At 40.8% G+C, this 18,248-nt stretch overlaps 1 protein-coding gene across 4 annotated transcripts in view; it reads left to right on the forward strand.

Annotated features, from left to right (window-relative positions):
* Positions 1-18,248, forward strand: part of CNKSR2 (connector enhancer of kinase suppressor of Ras 2) — a 366,125-nt gene that overhangs the window by 233,828 nt on the left and 114,049 nt on the right. For all 4 annotated transcript variants that reach the window (XM_077807188.1, XM_077807189.1, XM_077807190.1 and 1 more), the window contains one exon: positions 787-1,001. In XM_077807188.1, coding sequence (XP_077663314.1) covers positions 787-1,001 — 215 coding nt within the window. The remainder of the gene's footprint in view (positions 1-786; positions 1,002-18,248) is intronic.

Genomic DNA, 18,248 nt, shown 5'->3' on the forward strand with positions numbered 1-18,248 from the left:
CAAACCGCAGCCAGTGGGAGCCACGATCGGCCAAACCTGCGGACGCGGCAGGTAAACAAACCGACCAATGTTTTAACAAACTGTTCTTACCCCATCATTGTTTTATGTTCACATCTTGTAATTTGAAGTTCTGAGGCTGTAGTATTGCTAACTCTTAAACCCCAATGATACACTAATAAAAAAAATGGATATAGCTTACTGTATGCAGCAAAAGACCACTAGCTTAGTTTGTCTTACCACTACAAAAAGGAATTATTTGTATTGTGGTGGTGTTTAGTATTCAAGGATCAGAAGCCTATGCTTGGTGCACACACAATTAAAAAGCTGTCCCTATCCTAAGAAGCTTGCTGTCCAAATGTAAGATGAAACTCAACAAATGGCTAGAAACCAGAGGGAGAACAAGGTAAAGTGAAATAGTCAATGCAAAATATACACCACCATATTCATCTGTGATCTAGTTTCATTAAGGGTATTGTTCTAAGAACAAGACTGCAGATGTCATAATAAAGTAATAGCTGTGTATTTGGGAGAAGAGGGCAAGTGAATTTTTTTCTAGTTTCTTTGACATGAATCTTGATCCTTGTCCATCCCAAAAGAACTATTGCTATGTTAATATATTCACAACATACAAATAATTTTTGGAATACATTTTGTTTTATGAGGCAGAGCTAAAGACTTCAAAAATGACAGTAAACCTTAGCAACAGTAAAGTGCGGTATATTTAGGAAGAAGTAGTGGCATTTATTAAATGATTTGCAATTCAGTCTTTTATTACTTTTTCAATAGAAAATTCATTACTTCGCTATATGAGCAATGAGAAAATAGCTCAAGATGACTATATGTTTCAAAGGAACAGCAAAAAGGATACAGGGAAAAAATCCAAAAAGAAAGGAGACAAGAATAGTAGTCCAAGTCATTACTCCTTGCTGCCTAGTTTACAAATGGATTCATTAAGACAAGAAGTCATTGGTACACCTGGGCCAGACACCACCTACTACCATGTGAGTAAAAATAACAAGATGCATGATGATGATGGGAGACCGGCTTGTGACTTTTTAATATTGCTTATTGCACCCTTTTCTGTTTGATCCTATTTCAGTTGTTACAGTTCTCACTATAATTGTGCCCTCTTCCCCCCATCTTTTGGAATTCTGATTTTAATCTTACAGACTGGGGAATGGATATATCTACAACTGTGTTTAAAATCAACTCATGATCCTAAAGGGGATTATGTTTGAAATAGTGTTTTACATCTTTATCTTGCCAGCCTCTGCATAGGGATCTCACCTGATCAAATAACTATTATCATTCAAGTATATATTTAACTGTGATTTCATATGTCAGATATCATTAGGCATATTACTATGTCTATGATTGATATGACCTGGAAAGGATTGATAAAATAGTGGGAAAAACTGAGGGTTTTTTTTTTTAATGTTATTTTTGATTAAGAAGAATCCTAAAGTCTGTAGCTGCTTTTAGCATATAGCCCTCAGTAACTCAAGTGACGCTGAAAGAGAAGAGTGTTGAATTTGATGTGGGATGTCAGATAAATCAGTAACTTCTAGGTATGTCCAAAAATGAAGTATTTGTTAGAAAATAGGAAGATGTTTTGGACCTGCTATCATTTTTCCACCCACAATAACTACTAAATATTAAATGTTTAGGTCTTAATACAGAGTAGAGGAACATAATATACCTCCACCAAAAGTGAAACTTGATCAGCAATTAATCTCATACCATGGGATTTTCTTCTTGTTTCGTACATTCGTTTGAAGTGTATTACTGCTAATAATTCATTTGAGTACATTTAAAGGAGGAAAACAAATGTATTCACAACTTTTTTATTTTTGAGCTGAATAGCTGTGTTCTCCGGGTGGAAGGAGCATAGCAAAAATAAACTGCTTAGGCTTACTGTATTCCTCCAAAGGAGAAGCAAATAAGTTCTACAGCAGGGTTATCAAACTAATTGCTGTTATTTTCATATATCAGGAAAAGAGCCATAATCTAGAATGTCAGTATGCATGGGATCTGTTGTTGTGGCTTGATCCCAATTTCTGCTGTGATGGTGTGTGTTCACAGCAGATGGAGCTCCACTGAGACTAGTAGGAAACAGGTGCTCTGTTCTCCTCTTATAGCACACTGGGCCAGATCCTCAGCAGTTGTCAATTGATATAGTTTAATTGAAGTCAATGGTGCAACAATGATTTACATCATCTGATCAACTGGCCCATTAATTTTAATACTTCCTTTGATGCTACTGTGTATACAAGTCTGATCATTTTCAAGAAAGGTCTTATAGATGTGGTACAGTAGAGCTACTCATGGTTCACTTTAATTAACAGGATCCACAGGAGCAATGAATGTGCTTTCCTGGTATGTTAATCCACATGCAGCTGGTGTTTTGCCTTATCTCATGCTAACATCTTGCAGTGTCACCTTTAGAGCAATACACATTAAGTCCATAAACTGTCATCTCTGAGTAATCAATGAAAGTAGAAACAAATGATTCATCTAACGGGTTGTGAAGTCAGATTGCTTTATTGCACTCTTCTATGTACGTAAATTTTATAAATTGTATCCCCTTCCTCATGTCTGCAACCAGTGCTAGCAGAAATATAAATCAAGCCAAGAAACCTTAAAATCAAATGTATTGAAAATTGGGAAGTTCGAAGTTGGAATTTTTCTGTCTTTACAAGTGTAATGAATTTTCAGCACCTCTTCTTATGTTCTTCTTATAATGCACATTTTTTTCTGCATTCACCACTTAGTTTCCTAAAATGTGTTTTTTCTGTCTGTAGCACCACAAACTCTACCAAAATTTGAAAATGAATCTAAAGTCTTTATTGCTTATGTATAATTGCCAGTAAGGATACCTGTGTAGTGCCATTAGCCTTCAGGGAGATTGTACATGTCTGTCAAAAAAAGAAGAGACAGGACTGAGATATAGTAAACACAAGGGGAGTTGTTTATTCAGAATGCTAGAAACACGTAGACCCTGTGTCTCCTTGGTGTTCCAGCTCTGAGATGGAGGAAAACAGCTTAAGCTGCACCATGTTACCACACAGTACGGTCTATCTCAGGGGTGGGCAAACTTTTTGGCGTGAGGGCCACATCTGGGTATAGAAATTGTATGGCGGGCCATGAATGCTCACAAAATTGGGGTTGGGGTGCGGGGATGGGGTGAGGGCTCTGGCTGGGAGTGCAGGCTCCAGGGTGGGGCCAGAAATGAGGAGTGCAGCATGCAGGAGGGGGCTCGAGGCTGGGGCAGGTGGGGGCGGGGGAAGGAGGAGGGCTCCGGCTGGAGGTGCAGACTCTGGGGTGGGGCTGGGGATGATGGGTTTGGGGTACAGTAGGGTGCTCTGGCCTGGGACGAAGGGGTTCAGAGGGCAGGAGGGGGATCAGGGCTGGGGCAGGGAGTTGGGACATGGGGGTGGTGGCTCGGGGTGCACTTACCTCAAGCAGCTCCTGGAAGCAGCGGCATGTCCCCCCTCTGGCTCCTACATGGAAGTGCAGCCAGGCGGCTCTGCTCCATATGCTGCCCCGCCCCAAGCACCGCCTCCACAGCTCCCATTGCCAGGAACTGCGGCCAATGGGAGCTTCAGGGACGGTGCCTGCGGACAGGGCAGCGTGCAGCAAAGCCGCCTGGCTGCACCTCCGTGTAGGAGCTGGAGGGGGGTCATGCCACTGCTTCTGGGAGCCACACGGAGTGGCCCCCGACCCTGCTCTGCAGCTGGAGCGTCGGAGCGGGGCAAGCCCGCCCCAGACCCCGCTCCACAGCGGGAGCTCGAGGTCCAGATTAAAATGGCTGGTGGGCCAGATGCAGCCCATGGGCCGTAGTTTGGCCACCTCTGGTCTATCTGTTTTTCATTAAGCAATTGTGAAATAGAGTGCTTGATGTCCTACATAAGTAAGGGTGTAATGTGGCTTCCAGAATCTGTTACTAGCAGTGAAGCTGAGAAGGAAAGAGACAAACATGGAATCCTTCACACAACACCATCTTTGGTGTTGCTTTGTAGAGAGGAGCTGCACTTTGAAGACATTGAAAATTCTGTGTATTAAATGGTAGACCCTGAAAATTGTACTAGTAATGTAGGTACAACAGAGGAAATATTGGCAGAAGAGTAAAATGGAAATCTCTTCAGAGGAATAAAGTTTTATAAATACTTTTAGGTCATAGTTCTGAAAATATTGTTTATGATTACAGCATTGTCTGTTATACTGCTTAATTAAACTAAGATGATAAACTTGCTTCTTCACTCATAATTGTGTGGTTTCAATTAGCATTTTCCTTAAATACATAGATTTTGCCACTTCTTACTTATACTGAGGGTATGTATGAAAGTAATAGCTGTCTTGAAAGCTGGCAAAACTTCTGCTTTCTAGTTCCTGAAGAAAATAATGAGCATGAAGTTCATACTGTACAAGAAGTTATGTGTATGTGTGCATGCATGCATGTGCGTGCACATGTACATTTTAAGGACAAATACTTTTAAAACATTGCATGATAAACAATAGACCATATGTCCTCAAATGGTTGTGATGGGTTGTGTCACAGAAACCCCCTTGGGACTGCCACCTGTTGTGCTGAGGCTACCTCTAAGCCTGTTTTCCGTGGCAGCTTGGGATTTCAGTACGTTGCCTGGTTGTGCCAGACACGCTAGCCTGCACAAACACAACCCCAGGTCTGAACCACGTCCCACAAAAGCTGCAGGCTTGACTGAAAACAGCTTAAGAAGTGCTCCTGTCTCCAAGACCCAGATACCGAGTTCCCAATGGAATCCAAACCCCAAATAAATCCGTTTTACTCTGTATAAAGCTTATACAGGGTAAACTCATAAATTGTTCGTCTTCTATAACACTGATAGAGAAATATGCACAGCTGTTTGCTTCCCCCAGGAATTAATTACTTGCTCTGGGTTAATTAATAAGTAAAAAGTGATTTTGTTAAATATAAAAAGTAGGATTTAAGTGGTTCCAAGTAATAACAGACAGAACAAAGTAAATTACCAAGCAAAATAGAACAAAAACACGCAAATCTAAGCCTAATACAATAGAAAACTAAATGCAGGTAAATCTCACCCTCAGAGATGTTCCAATAAGCTTCTTTGACAGACTAGACTCCTTCCTAGTCTGGGTCCAGCAATCACTCACACCCCCGTAGTTACTGACCTTTGTTCCAGTTTCTTTCAGGCATCTCTTTGGGGTGGAGAGGCTATCTCTTGAGCCAGCTGATGACAAAATGGAGGGGTTTCCCAGGGCCTTATATAGTCTTTCTTTTGTAGGTGGAAACCCCTTGGGTTCTCCTGTGCAGAATCACAGCTACAAGATGGAGTTTTGGAGTCACATGGGCAAGTCACATGTCCATGCATGACTCAGTTCTTTACAGGCCGATGTCATTGTTTACATGTTAGTTTGAATGTTCCCAGGAAAGCTCAGATGTGGATTGGCATCTCTCAAGGTCTGTTGTTAGCTGAGTACTCCCAATTACTTGAATAACCCCTTAACACTATGTTGACCAAATCTGCTTTATGTGTTACCTAAAGCAAACACTTTAAATACAAGCATAGAGTGAACGCTCAGAACTTCAGATATAAAAATGATACATGCATATGAATAGGATGAATACATTCAGTAGAACATAACATTTGCAAAGATATGGTACATGTCTAGCATAACACATATTCCAGTTATGTCATATTTACACTCATAAGCATATTTCTATAAAGCATTAAGGGGTGCAACGTCACAATGGTGATCTGTGAACCATCAGTTATCTACAGAGTACTTGATTCATAGATTTTTAAGAGCAAAAATCGACCATTGTGATCATTTACTCTGACCTCATAACACATGCAATTGGACTTTCATGAATTAATTCTTGCTTCAAGTCCAATAATTTTGATTGTCTAAAAGATATGCTCCAGTTCAAAGATCAAGTCTTGATTTAGAAATTTCCAGTGATGGAGAATCCACCACAACTCATGATAAGTTGTTCCAAAGGTTAATTATTACATCCACTTAAAATGTTGTGCCTTATTTCTAGTCTGAATATTATCTTTGCCTTATTTCTAGCTTCAACTTCCAGACATTGGACCTAGTTATACCTTTGTCTACTAGATTGAAGAACCTTCTATTATCAGATTTCTGTTCTCCAAGTAGGTACTTATCAAGTCACACCTTAACCTTCTCTCTGATAAACTAAACAGATTGAGTTCTTCTGGTTTCTCATTATAAGGCATGTTTTCTATTCCTTTAATCATTCACATGACTCTTCTCTGAACCCTGTCAATTTGTCAGCATCCTTCTTGAAGTGTGGACACCAAAACTGGATAGAGTATTTCAGTAGCAGTCACACGTGCCAAATACAAAGGTAATATAATTCCCTACTCCTGCTTGAGAGTCCCTATTTATGCATCCAAGGATTACATTAGCGCAGTGGTTCTCAACCTATTTACCATTGTGGGCTGCATCCAATGCTACCTGTATGGCCCCAAGGATGTCACATGGGCTGCAGTGTGCTGATTGGGCTGCAAGTGGGCTGCAGGTTGAGAATCACTGCATTTTGGCCATGCATCACATTGGAAGCATGTTCAGCTGATTACCCACCATGACTCCCAAATCTGCTTCCCAGGATAGAATCCCCCATCTTGTAAGTATGGTCTGCATTGTTTATTCCTAGATGTATGACCTTATATATGGGTGTATCGAAACAGGTTTTTTTATTGCACTTAGCTTACCAAGTGATCCAAATCACTCTGTATCACTAATCTATCCTTATTATTTGCCACTCCCCAATTTTTATGTCGTCTGGAAACTATCTCAGTGATGACTGTATGTTTATTTATAGGTCATTGATAAGTGTCACATAACATAGGATCCCTAGAAATCCATGCAGTCATTCCTCACTTACGGTTACATTTTGAGACCTATTAGTTAGCCAGTGTTTAATCCATTTAATATGTGCTGTGTTCATTTTGTATGTTGCTGGTTATTCACAGATAGAGCCAGCTGGCTCTATGGCACTGGCTCTATCTTTTTGCTTTTAGCTGGTTCTGTACATGTCTCTTCAGGAAAAAAAAATGCATGACAAAAAAACCTACATTGACAAATTGGATTATTGCCTATATAAATTATACACTACTGTCCTGTAAATAAAGCTGGTAATAGTAATTAGCAATGTTCATTATAATTCAAAAGCACATAACTACCATTTATGTGTTAAAATAAAATAAAAATATCAACCCATTATCTCCTGAAATGTGATCCAATTCAAAAGAGATTTGTTATCACACAGACACTAAAAATTAATTATTTGTTTTGAGTTAATAACCTGAGGCCTTTAAAAACATGGTAGTCTGTGAATTGTATTATTCTGTTGTTGTTTTTTTATTTATTTTACTTTATCAGAACAGTGACATTACCAAATCCTTAAAACAGTTTAAGATTTGTAATTGATTTACCATGGCAACAATGTCTGCTCAGGAAACATGTTAAAGAGTTATGGCTTTGAAAATTAAATAGTTGTTAATTATATCCACTAAATGTGTTGAACTGTTACATCAGTATACACATGTTCTTTAACAAAATGTGAAAGCAAACTAGTATACATTTTAGTCTGCAAAGGTGATTGAAGGTGGATAAGAGAGAAATAATAATTTTAAGATTATCCACCATGTCACTACATAGTTTTGGGTCTTTTTAATTCCAGGAAACATTGCAAACCTACACTGATTTTTGTCCAAATTGTTTTTTCTTCTTCTTTTTCTTCTTCAGTGTTGTTGAGGAAATATCAACCAGAGTGTTAATATTTTTATTAAGTCAAGGCAAACTCTTTGAGTTGCTGCTAATCCAAAGCACAGTCAGATGTTCAAAGTGATGTATTACTCTGGATACAAAGTGGTGCAGTTAAAATTGTCTTGGACTTTTGGGACACAACAGATAAGGGCTCTGACACACACAATTACATTTTTGTAAGTTTGTTGTAGTGCACTTCATAGGAATTTCTCCACCATGTTATGCTTTATTTTTGTTACAGGAAAAGAAAGTAGTTATTTAAGAGATAAATTGTGTCATGGGGTCAAGACAAGTTGTATAACGTAAATAAATAATACTTTCTATCCCTCTAGAAATAGCACTACTATTGGAAGGAAAAAGAAACTGACTTAACACAGTAGAACACTATGCAAGTAAAACAAGCAATATTCATAAATTGTTCCCAAATCAAATGTACCAAATTGTTTACATCACTAGTAATCAGGCTCCCTGTGAAAGGCAGGGTATTAACATTTTCCCCTTACCATACTATAATATAACACATGGTCATCTTACATGTATGTTATTTTCCTCCTTTTCCAAATGATTTTATACTCTGTTGTTGGTTCAGTGTATTAGTCAGTTCCTGTTGATCTGCTGTTTGTAAAGGTGGCTAAATCGTGTTACAACTTCGCATGGTCTCTAGACATACAGCACCATTTTAAATAATTTTGAGACTGAGATAGAAATACTTTTTTTGAGTGGCATACTTGTCATTCAAAAGACTGGACTTATTTGGTGGTTGAGATATAACTGATAGAGGCCTATGAAGCCAGAAAAGGTGGGTGGAGCGAGAAGAGAGAAAAGCAGAGCAATTCTCGGGATTTTTTGTTGAGGATTAATTAATTTATACTTTGAGATACCCCCTTTTTTTTATATTTATATATTAAATATGGGAAGATGTGAGCCTGAGACCACCATTAGCTTCTCGCTGCAGATTTGGTACAGTTTGTGCATACTTGCAACTGAAAAAAAAAACAACCCCCAAAAACAAAAAAAGAAACAAAAACTGCTTTCTTTTTAACCAGGAACAGCAATCCAAAAAAGAAGGGAGAATATTTAGGTAATTTTCAGCACCCTTCTGTAGTATTGTTCAACTAATTAAATACTCATCACAATGAGGACACCTGTGAAAAAGCCTAGCATTCATATCCCCACTTTGTACATGGCGAAATAAAGGCAGAGAGGTTAAGTGTTTTGTCTAAGGCCACAGAATCAGTGCCAGGGTTGGGATTAGAGGGAGCCCCTTGCTTTTAGTCCGTCATCTAGATGAGGCAACTAGTCATATTATTTAGTTGACTCTCACCTTGTTTCCAGAGATTACGTTTGCTCACCAGAGTTGCTGTCTCAGCAGCAGGCAACCAGCTGAGGTCATGGAGGTCTCAGCAACGTCCGTGATCACCCAGGTGGCACTGATCCCAGCAGATAAAAATTGATCTGGAGTGAAACCAAACATTAAGCTAACAGGTTTTATGGGACCCAAAAGACCAGATAGGGGTGGCTATGGAAAGAAGACCATGATATTTAGGAGAAATCTAACTAACTTCTAATCCTAGTCATTGGTTTATAATCTCAAATCTAATTTTTTTGGCAAAGAAAAAAATGTAGAAACATTTTTAAGTAAATTAAATCGAGGATTAACTTTCATATTTAGAGGTCCAATGGGGAAGAGGGACTGTGGCTACCGATTTTTCTAGAACCCAAAGGCCAGCCCTTGATGAGAGGTAGATTCTCTCTCATAAACTTGCTGTTCCTCTCCACATGAAGGCTGAGATAAAAGAAAAAGAGAAAATACTTGAACAAATACTACTTACCCTTATTAAGCTTTTTGAATCAAGTAAGTATATTAATAGAGTGTATCTGCATGAAACATTGTAGCAACATGCACATGAGAAAAGGGGTCTGCACTTCTTCATACAACACAAGTTTCCTAATAAACTAGTACGCAGAGACCTTTTAACATGTAAATAAAGGATTAAAGCTCTTAGATTGCATGTTGGTAGATGAAAAGAACTAGAATTTTATTTTCATTTTAAGGAGAACGGTGTTTAAATTACTTCCGCTTTATTATTTTTCCTTCTAATTCTGCACTTTTAACAAAACAATTACAGGGAAAAAGTAAAAAATACAACAAAACAGATTTTAAGTAGGTGTTTAAATCTGGACACTTGTTATCGTACTGTTGCAACATATGTTGCTTGGCGTATTTTCTACTTTCAGTTGCTTGAAGTTCACAGAGTGGAATTATTTAAACATCATGACTATCTAGTGCTTAATTTGTTCCAGGGCTTGCCGGGGCTGAGTCCCGGCACCTCTAGGCTGGCAGTTCATAGCCCTGGCATGTCTGGGCTTGCTGTATCAGTTATGAATGTAAAAAAATTGCTTGAGCCCTGGCACCTGATTACTAGCGCCCCAGCACCTCTTTCATTACAAATTAAGCACTGTGGCTATCTCTTTTTGATGCAATAGTCTATAGTTACTCTGGTCACTTTGTAGTATAAAAAAAATCCACCAGTTGCTCTGAAGAGCAAACTAAACCTGGAGAAGCGTGGAAAATATTTTCCACAAACATTTGCTTTAATTTTTAAACACTAGTTTCAGCAGTGTTCATGCCTCTTTTTCATTTTTTTTCCATGAACTTTTGTGGCTGAGTAGCATGAATGTTTGCAGAATGATTTTAGGTTTATATGCTTGAATTCCCAGGGAAGGCAAGTTTTATATTTCTTTTTGCAAACATTTATCAGACACCTGATTAAAAGAATTTTGCACATCTAGTTAGTGTACAAAACCAGTGCTATATATCTGTTGACAAATAAGAAACAACTCTTGAATTTCAAATAACCAGACATAGGTTAAATAAAATTCATGAATACTTCTTTGTCGAATAATGCATACATGGTGAAGAAATCACAATCTATGCACTATGCATGTGGGGGATGGAGGAGGAGGCAAAATGTAGTTTAATTTGTTACAAATTAATCCCTTAGCTTTAGATATAACTATGCTACAGTACACAGAGTAGCTTCCATTGAAGACGTAAGAAAATAAAATCCCATGTAAAGGTGGTACACATGACTATTAAAATTCCCCTGCAGATGAATAAATAATTATTTGTAACCTCTGCCAGAATTCTGAAAAAAGTGGGTGCCTACAGTTAGACTCCTAACTACATACTTAGCACCTAGAACCAACTTGATTTTTTTTCAGGTGTGGAGTGTCCCCAGCTCCCACTGAAATATTAATATTATTCTATAAAAATCCAACCCTGCTATGGTACATGAAAATGATTTGAAATCAATACATGTTGCATTAACTAACTCAAACTTTACCTGATGATACACTCTACCTTCCTATGCTAACTGATACCCACTTGTGCCTGAAAGGGATTCACCTTAAGAAAGACAGGCGGTACCACTGCCTGCCCTCCTTCATGACTTTCAGTGGAGAGCAGGTGTAAGTCACAGAAGAAACTCCATCGGAGCCTTCACTGACTTAGTGTCTTCCCAGCTGCCCGGTGTTGCCTATTTTTTGGCTGGTGCAGGCTCCCAGATGGATGGGAAACTGCCTCCTTTCTACCTCATCAGTCTCCCTTCATTGAACTTTCTGCATGGATGAATCTGGGCCAACAAATCTACACTAAAAACTGGGAAGGAGGGGATAAAGTATCTGTAGGTGTGCATCTGTGGAAGTTGTAAGAATGCAGAGCAGCCCTGCTTTCTTCAGTAGAAAAATAAGTAGTAGCCTTACAAAGTAATAGAAGAATAAAGTGTGCTTAAAAATGTATTCAAAAGCAAAGCTGCTAGTAAAATATTCCATTTCATGTGATGCAGGGTGAAACAGCCGAGTCAGTGCTATCTGACACGTATTCATGATGTATCTGACACCTATTCAGACCTTCTGCTGTAACCCTCCCCACCATGCTTCAGCTATATAAGGCTTTCCCCGTTATGGACGGTCGCCTTAATGGAGGGAGTTCCTCTACCAATCATTTTAGTTGTTTCATTCAGTTGGGAAATGAGGAGACTGAGGAAATAACTGTAGAATTCCAGCCTCACGCCTACTGGAGCATGAAACAGTCATGTGCACAGTCACAAGAGTCTCATAGCCAGAGCACATGGCTGTCTAGTCCAGGTCTCCACCAGTTTTCTCAAACGTGACCTACATAATGGATAAGTACCTCTCCCTTTTTGGGGTGGAGGAGACAGGCTTCCAACCTCTGTTTGCCAAGGATAAGAATCTGAGTGATATTGTACATCGTCTTTCCTTGTACTACAGTTCTTATCATCTTACATTGTACTAACCACAAGGCCACTAATAATAAAGCACATGCAGCATATGTGAAGAGTTTAGAACATAAATATTCATTATATTGATAAGTAATGTCTCTGAGATCATTTTAGCTTTAATACATGAACGAAGTCACACCATCTTAGAACAAACAGCATAGACTCATAGACTTCAAGGTCAGAAGGGACCATAATAATAATCTAGTCCCATAGTTCTCAATCTTTCCAGACTACTGTGCCCCTTTTGTCTTGGGTAGCCCAAGTTACACCTCACTTAAAAACTACTTGCTTACAAAATCAGACATAAACATACAAAAGTGTCACAGCACAAGTTGTATGAAATTGTAGTTTGTACTGACTTCACTAGTGCTTTTTATGTAGCCTGTTGTAAAATTAGGCAAATATCTAGATGAGGTGATGTGCTCCCTGGAAGACCTCTGTGTGCCCCTAGGGGAACATGTACCCCTGGTTGAGAACCACTGATCTAGTGTGACCTCCTGCACATTGCAGGCCACAGAACCTCACCCACCCACTCTTGTAACAGACCCCCCCCCCATCTTGCTGAGATGGGGAGGGCTCTGAGTTACTACAAAGAATTCTTTCTCAGGTGTCTGGCTGGTGGATCTTGCCCATGTGCTCAGGGTCTAGCTGATCACCATATTTGGGGAGGGGAAGGAATTTTCCCCTAGGTCAGATTGGCATAGACCCTGAGGTTTTTTCACCTTTCTCTGCGGCAAATCTCAAAATGGAACTGTTAAGTGTGATTTGATCATCCAGGCAGCAGTTGGTTTGCATAATCTCAAATATGTACAACTGTTGTGAAACTGAGGTGTTGAATTCCAGAACTTCAGTTTGTAGCTTTTCTCTTTCTTTGATTAACAAGCCACCATTGGCCATTTTTAAGGTTCTTCCATCAAGAAAACTATATAACTTAACTAAATTTTATTTCTTTATTTGCAGATTAATTTTGTTTTGAAAAACAAAACTACCCTCCTACAGCTGACAAGCCTGTCTTTGTCTCACATGATAAAACAAATAGAGAGAGAGAGAGATAGTAAGGTGTCTAGTCTACCCTGGCAATGCAAGATTATTCCCTGCGGTATATTATCTAGTGCTTTGTCAAGTTTAATTTTACATTGTCAAGAGAGGTAGATCTACAGTCTAATACATCTCACCATTTGAAAGCTTTCTTGATTTTTGTTCAGTCTATATTTCCCTGTTATCTATTTCATTTAATCATTCCTGGTTATGTCCCCCTTGTATCAGCCTACAGAATTCTTCTTCTTTCTGTGGTGTTTACATGTTCCCTATAGCTCTAGCTTTCCTGTCACATCATCCTATAGTAGTACAATTTAGAGATTGTTATAGGCCAGTTGAATTAGTAACCCAGTTTCTCTTTTGTTAAATAAGAGGTTAAATGTGGCAAGATGTGTAGTTGTTTCAAACAAAAATACATCTTGGGTACATGGTGAGGCAGCAGGCTGTCTCACATCAGAAACCTTGAAGTGGGGTTATCTCATAACAACTAGACTCCCTGGTGTTTTTTAATCCACCTAGAAAATTGTACACCTGGTCATTTGAGTAGCAAAATAAATAGTAAGGTTAAATATTATTGAACTATATAGTTGTCACATAAAGTCATGGGTTAGAAACTTAGTTTGCCAATCAGATTGTTCTCTGTCTTAACCAGTTTCTGGTAAATCACTAATTTCCTTGACTGGCAAACAAGATACTCAAGTATGGAAGCAGCCCCACTAGGTCAGTGGAGATTTGGAATCCTCTGAGGCTCTTGTGGTAGCAAAAGGAAGAAAATTGAGTCTTTCTTCCCTTATTGTAGATGATGCTCAGTGTTTGTTCATGGCAGTCAGAGATGGTGAGCTGACCATTACATAATCTCTCATGGACCACTGAATAGATGGATTTTGTAGTGTAAAAAGAAAGTAGAAAAGAGTTCTAAAAAAGTCTCCAAATGACAGAGTTGAAGGAAACAATCCCATCACAATTTACAGTACATCACTGCTTATTATCTGCTACCAATCATAGAATCATAGGACTAGAAGGGACCTTGAGAGGTCTTTTAGTCCAGTCGCCTGCACTCAAGGCAGGACTAAGTATTATCTAGACCATCCCTGATTGGTGTTTGTCTAACCTGCTCTTAAAAATCTCTAATGACGGAAATTCCGCAATTTATTCCAGGGCTAAACTACCCTGACAGTTAGGAAGTTTTTCCTAATGTCCAACCTAAACCTCCCTTGCTGCAATTTGACGCCATCGCTTCTTGTCATTACTTTCAATAGTGAACAATTGTGGTAGACTGGTATGTGTTCAGTGAAAGTATCTGCATATCAGGATCAGCATCAAGTGTACAGGCAAGACAGCAACCATTAAAGTACATGAAACTCATGCTGGAAAACACAGCAGCAATAACCATCCAGTTACTGTCTAAATATTTAGAGAACAGATATAGAGCAAATAAGTGGAAAAAAGCCTAGTTCTATGTCTGAAAATAGGCCTTTTTCTGCTTATTTTCTCTACAGTTGAGAATCTGAATATTTGTTTACATTCTTGTCAAATTTTCTTCTCAAAGCAATTATTTACAGATTGGAAAGCTTTTGATTTCTCTTTTACACAGAAACTATTGTTATAACTCTCAAACAAGTTGGTAATAGATTAAGAAGACTGTATATCCCTAAACAAACAGGAAAAAAGACTGTTCTCTCTGAGTTTTTTGTAGTTGCTTTTAATGTTGATTTTGCAGCTGAAAAGTTTTATCTGTAACTGAGCCCTAAATATGTTTCGTTTTTTTTCTTTTTGTCTGCTTGGCCACATTCTGAGATGCTTTTTTTAAAAAAGTTATATAGTCAATAGCTAAAGAATTCCTCCCCGTTTTGTAGGGTGAACATCATTTTCATTGACACACACATTCAGGCTTCCCTTTGCCTTGAGGAAGTGTGTTGAAGCTTGAGGTTCTTCCCTGAGACACTGATGAATTGCTTGATATAAATGCATCCATCACTTTCAAAGGCCTTCTGGTCCTAGGATTCTTAACCACAATGGTAGAGAAGAGTAATAGAATGAGGTGTAATTGCTGTTCATTATTTTCATATATTGTAGCAATCAAAAGTATTCCAGGCACTCCACAGAAGACACTCAGAATGACCTGATTTTAAATTAGTTGGTGGGTGCCACCTAATTTATGAGAATTCAGTCCAATGCTGCTACTGACATCAAAAGCAGTTGCTATTTCCTGTTTGCAAGCACTTCCATAGATTGATAGATTATAATGCCAGAAAGGACTATTGTGATCATCTAGTCCGACCTCTTGCATAACACAGACCACAGATCTTCCCTATATTAATTCCTGTTTGCACTAGAGCATATCTTTTAGAAAAACATGCAGTCATGATTTTGAAATTCCAGTGATGGAGAATCTGCCACAATTGTAGGTAAGCAGTGCCAGTGGTTAATTACCCTTACTGTTGAAAGATTGTATGCCTTATTTCTAGCCTGAATTTGTCTAGCTTCAGCTTCCTGCCATTGGATCGTATTACAATCTACTATATTGAAGAGCCCTTTCTTATCAAATTTCTGTTCCCCATGTAGGTGCTTATAGACTGTGATCAAATTACCCATAGCCTTCTTCTTCAAGTGCTTGTTCATATAGATTCCAATTAGGTGTGTGCACGCCGCATGCAGTTCTCCGGAAGGTTCTTCCTCTAGCAGCATCCATCGAGTTGGCTCTGGAGCCCCCTGGAGTCGTGCCTTCATGGCACAGCATATAAGGCCCTGCCGACCCACTGCCTCTCCAGTTCCTTCTTACTGCCAGTGACGGTCGCCGGAGCATTTCATCTCTCATGTTCAACGAGCGATCCTCTAGTGTAGTGTTTCTGTAAATAGTTAGATAGTTTTTTAAAAAGTTGTTTGTCTTTAGTTAGACTTTAGGACTTGGGGTACTGGGGGTGTTTTCCCTGCCCCTTTTCCCCATCCCTCTCCCAGGCCCGGGGCATGCCTCGGACCCAGGGGTTTAAGCCATGTAAGGTTTGCCAGAAGCTTGTGCCCAAGGGCAACCCACACTTGTCTTGTCTAAAGTGCTTGGGGGAGTCCCATCAAATGGACAGTTGTAAGAGCTGTAGGAGTTTTGGCCCTGTAGCGGGGTGGTTACCCACTCCGGCCCTGACAGGGCTGAGGCCAGCCCTGAGAGAGGGCTGGGGCTGTGGGGAAAAGCCCAGCCTGATTGAGGGAGCACCTGCAGCTATGGCCAACTCAGTCAGGCCCAGCTGGCCCCTATAAGAGGCTGTGAGCCAGGAGCCCACGCAGTCTCCCTCTGCCTGTAGAGGGAGAAGGGCCTGGCTGCAAGGTGCCGAGCAGGACACCTAGATTGGAGCAGGGCTGGGGAAGGGCCAGAGGAGCTGGGAGCTCTGGCCTGGAAAGCCTCAGGCTGCAGGCCTGACTACAGGCCAAATAGGTGCAGGGCTGCAGGGGGGCAGCCCATGGGTAGGCAGAGGCAGCAGGTCCAAAAACCCCTTGCCTGTGATGAGTGGCGTGTACACTGCAGTCTGCCCCTGATATAAGGGGCTAAGTGGGGACTGGCAGTAGCCCAGGCTGAGGCGAGGTGAGATTAGAGTGTGGGGGGTTCCCCTGGGTGGGGAGACCCAGAACCTGAGAGTGTGGGGGTACTGCCAGGGGGGCAGCACCCCAGAGAAAGGGGCACCAGGTCCTGGGGAGGGACATGGGGGCCAGCAGTAAGGCAGATCACTAGCCTGCAGAGGGCGCTCTGGTGGCTGAACGAGCTAATTCCCGACAACTACCAGCAGGAGGCACCACCAGGTGAGTCCAAACCTTTACAGGCCCCCACACAAAGAAAGAGAGGGACTACCGATTAAAGTTACTGCTAATGGAAGCAGCTTTGTGCCCTCAGTCTGAGTCGAGCCCCATGGACACAGCACTGGGCTCCTCAGCATCTATGTACAGGGTGCAGGCTTCGGTCCGGGAGGTGCCGAGGAAGGACTCTGGTGTCAGAGATCCTCGGCACCCACTCCCCAGCGCTGAGGATGGTGTGGGATCAATCTCTGCACCGCTCACAGTCTCCTGTCCCAAAGAAGAAGCACAGGAAGACTGCTAAAGGGCATTCCCCTTCCTGTGCAAGGGAACAGGAACCACCTAAGGGAGGGGGACCAGTGCAAGACCGCACCTCCGCTCCAGCTCTGGGAGTTCTTCATAGCACACTCCATACTTTTGGAAGCATCCTATCTTCCAGGGTTGCAGAACGAACCAGCAGACCGTCTCAGCAGGTTTTTTCACAATCATGAGTGGTCTATCCACCTGGATGTAATAATATCTTCCAATAGTGGGGAGTTCCCCAAATCGACCTGTTCACCACAAGGGCCAACAGGAAGTGCCTACAATTCTGCTCCTTCCTGATCCACAGCCCGGGTTCGTTGGCAGACACATTTCTCCTTCCATGGAAGGACTGACTGTTCTACATATTTCCTCCTATATCACTGATTCACAAGGTCCTCCTCAAGATCCAGAGCGATGGAACCTCGGTGATCCTGGTGGCATCTGCCTGGCCACGTTTGCATTGTTACACCATGCTACTGGAGCTATCAGTGGATACTCTAATCACTCGACCATTAGTTCTGGACCTCATCACTCAACATTACAGAAGGCTTCAGCATCCCAATCTCGAGTTTCTCCACCTCATGGCTTGGAAGCTGCATGGTTGAACCTGCTAGAGCTCACATGCTTAGACCCCGTTAGGGAGGTTCTTCTGGGTAGCAGAAAACCTTTGACCAGAGCTACTTACTTGGCCAAGTGGAAAAGATTCACGATTTGGTGCTTGCAGAGCCGTATCTCTCAGACACAATAATTGGTCCTCCTGAAGTTGCAAGAGCAGGGCTTGTCTCACTCCTCAATAAAGGTTCACCTGGCTGCCATCTCAACTTTTCACCCAGAAGAGCATGGCCACTAACCAAATGGTGTGGTGGTTCCTCAAGGGGTTGGACAGATTATATCCTCAGATTCAGCAGCCCACCTCCACTTGGGACCTTAACTTGATACTCTCAAGACTGATGGGGCCATCATTTGAGCCCCTAGCAACATGCTCACTTCTGTACCTTTCCTACAAGGTGGCCTTTTTGTTTGCAA

This window comes from Eretmochelys imbricata, chromosome 1, assembly GCF_965152235.1.
Source record: "Eretmochelys imbricata isolate rEreImb1 chromosome 1, rEreImb1.hap1, whole genome shotgun sequence".
NCBI classification, from domain to species: Eukaryota; Metazoa; Chordata; order Testudines; family Cheloniidae; genus Eretmochelys; species Eretmochelys imbricata.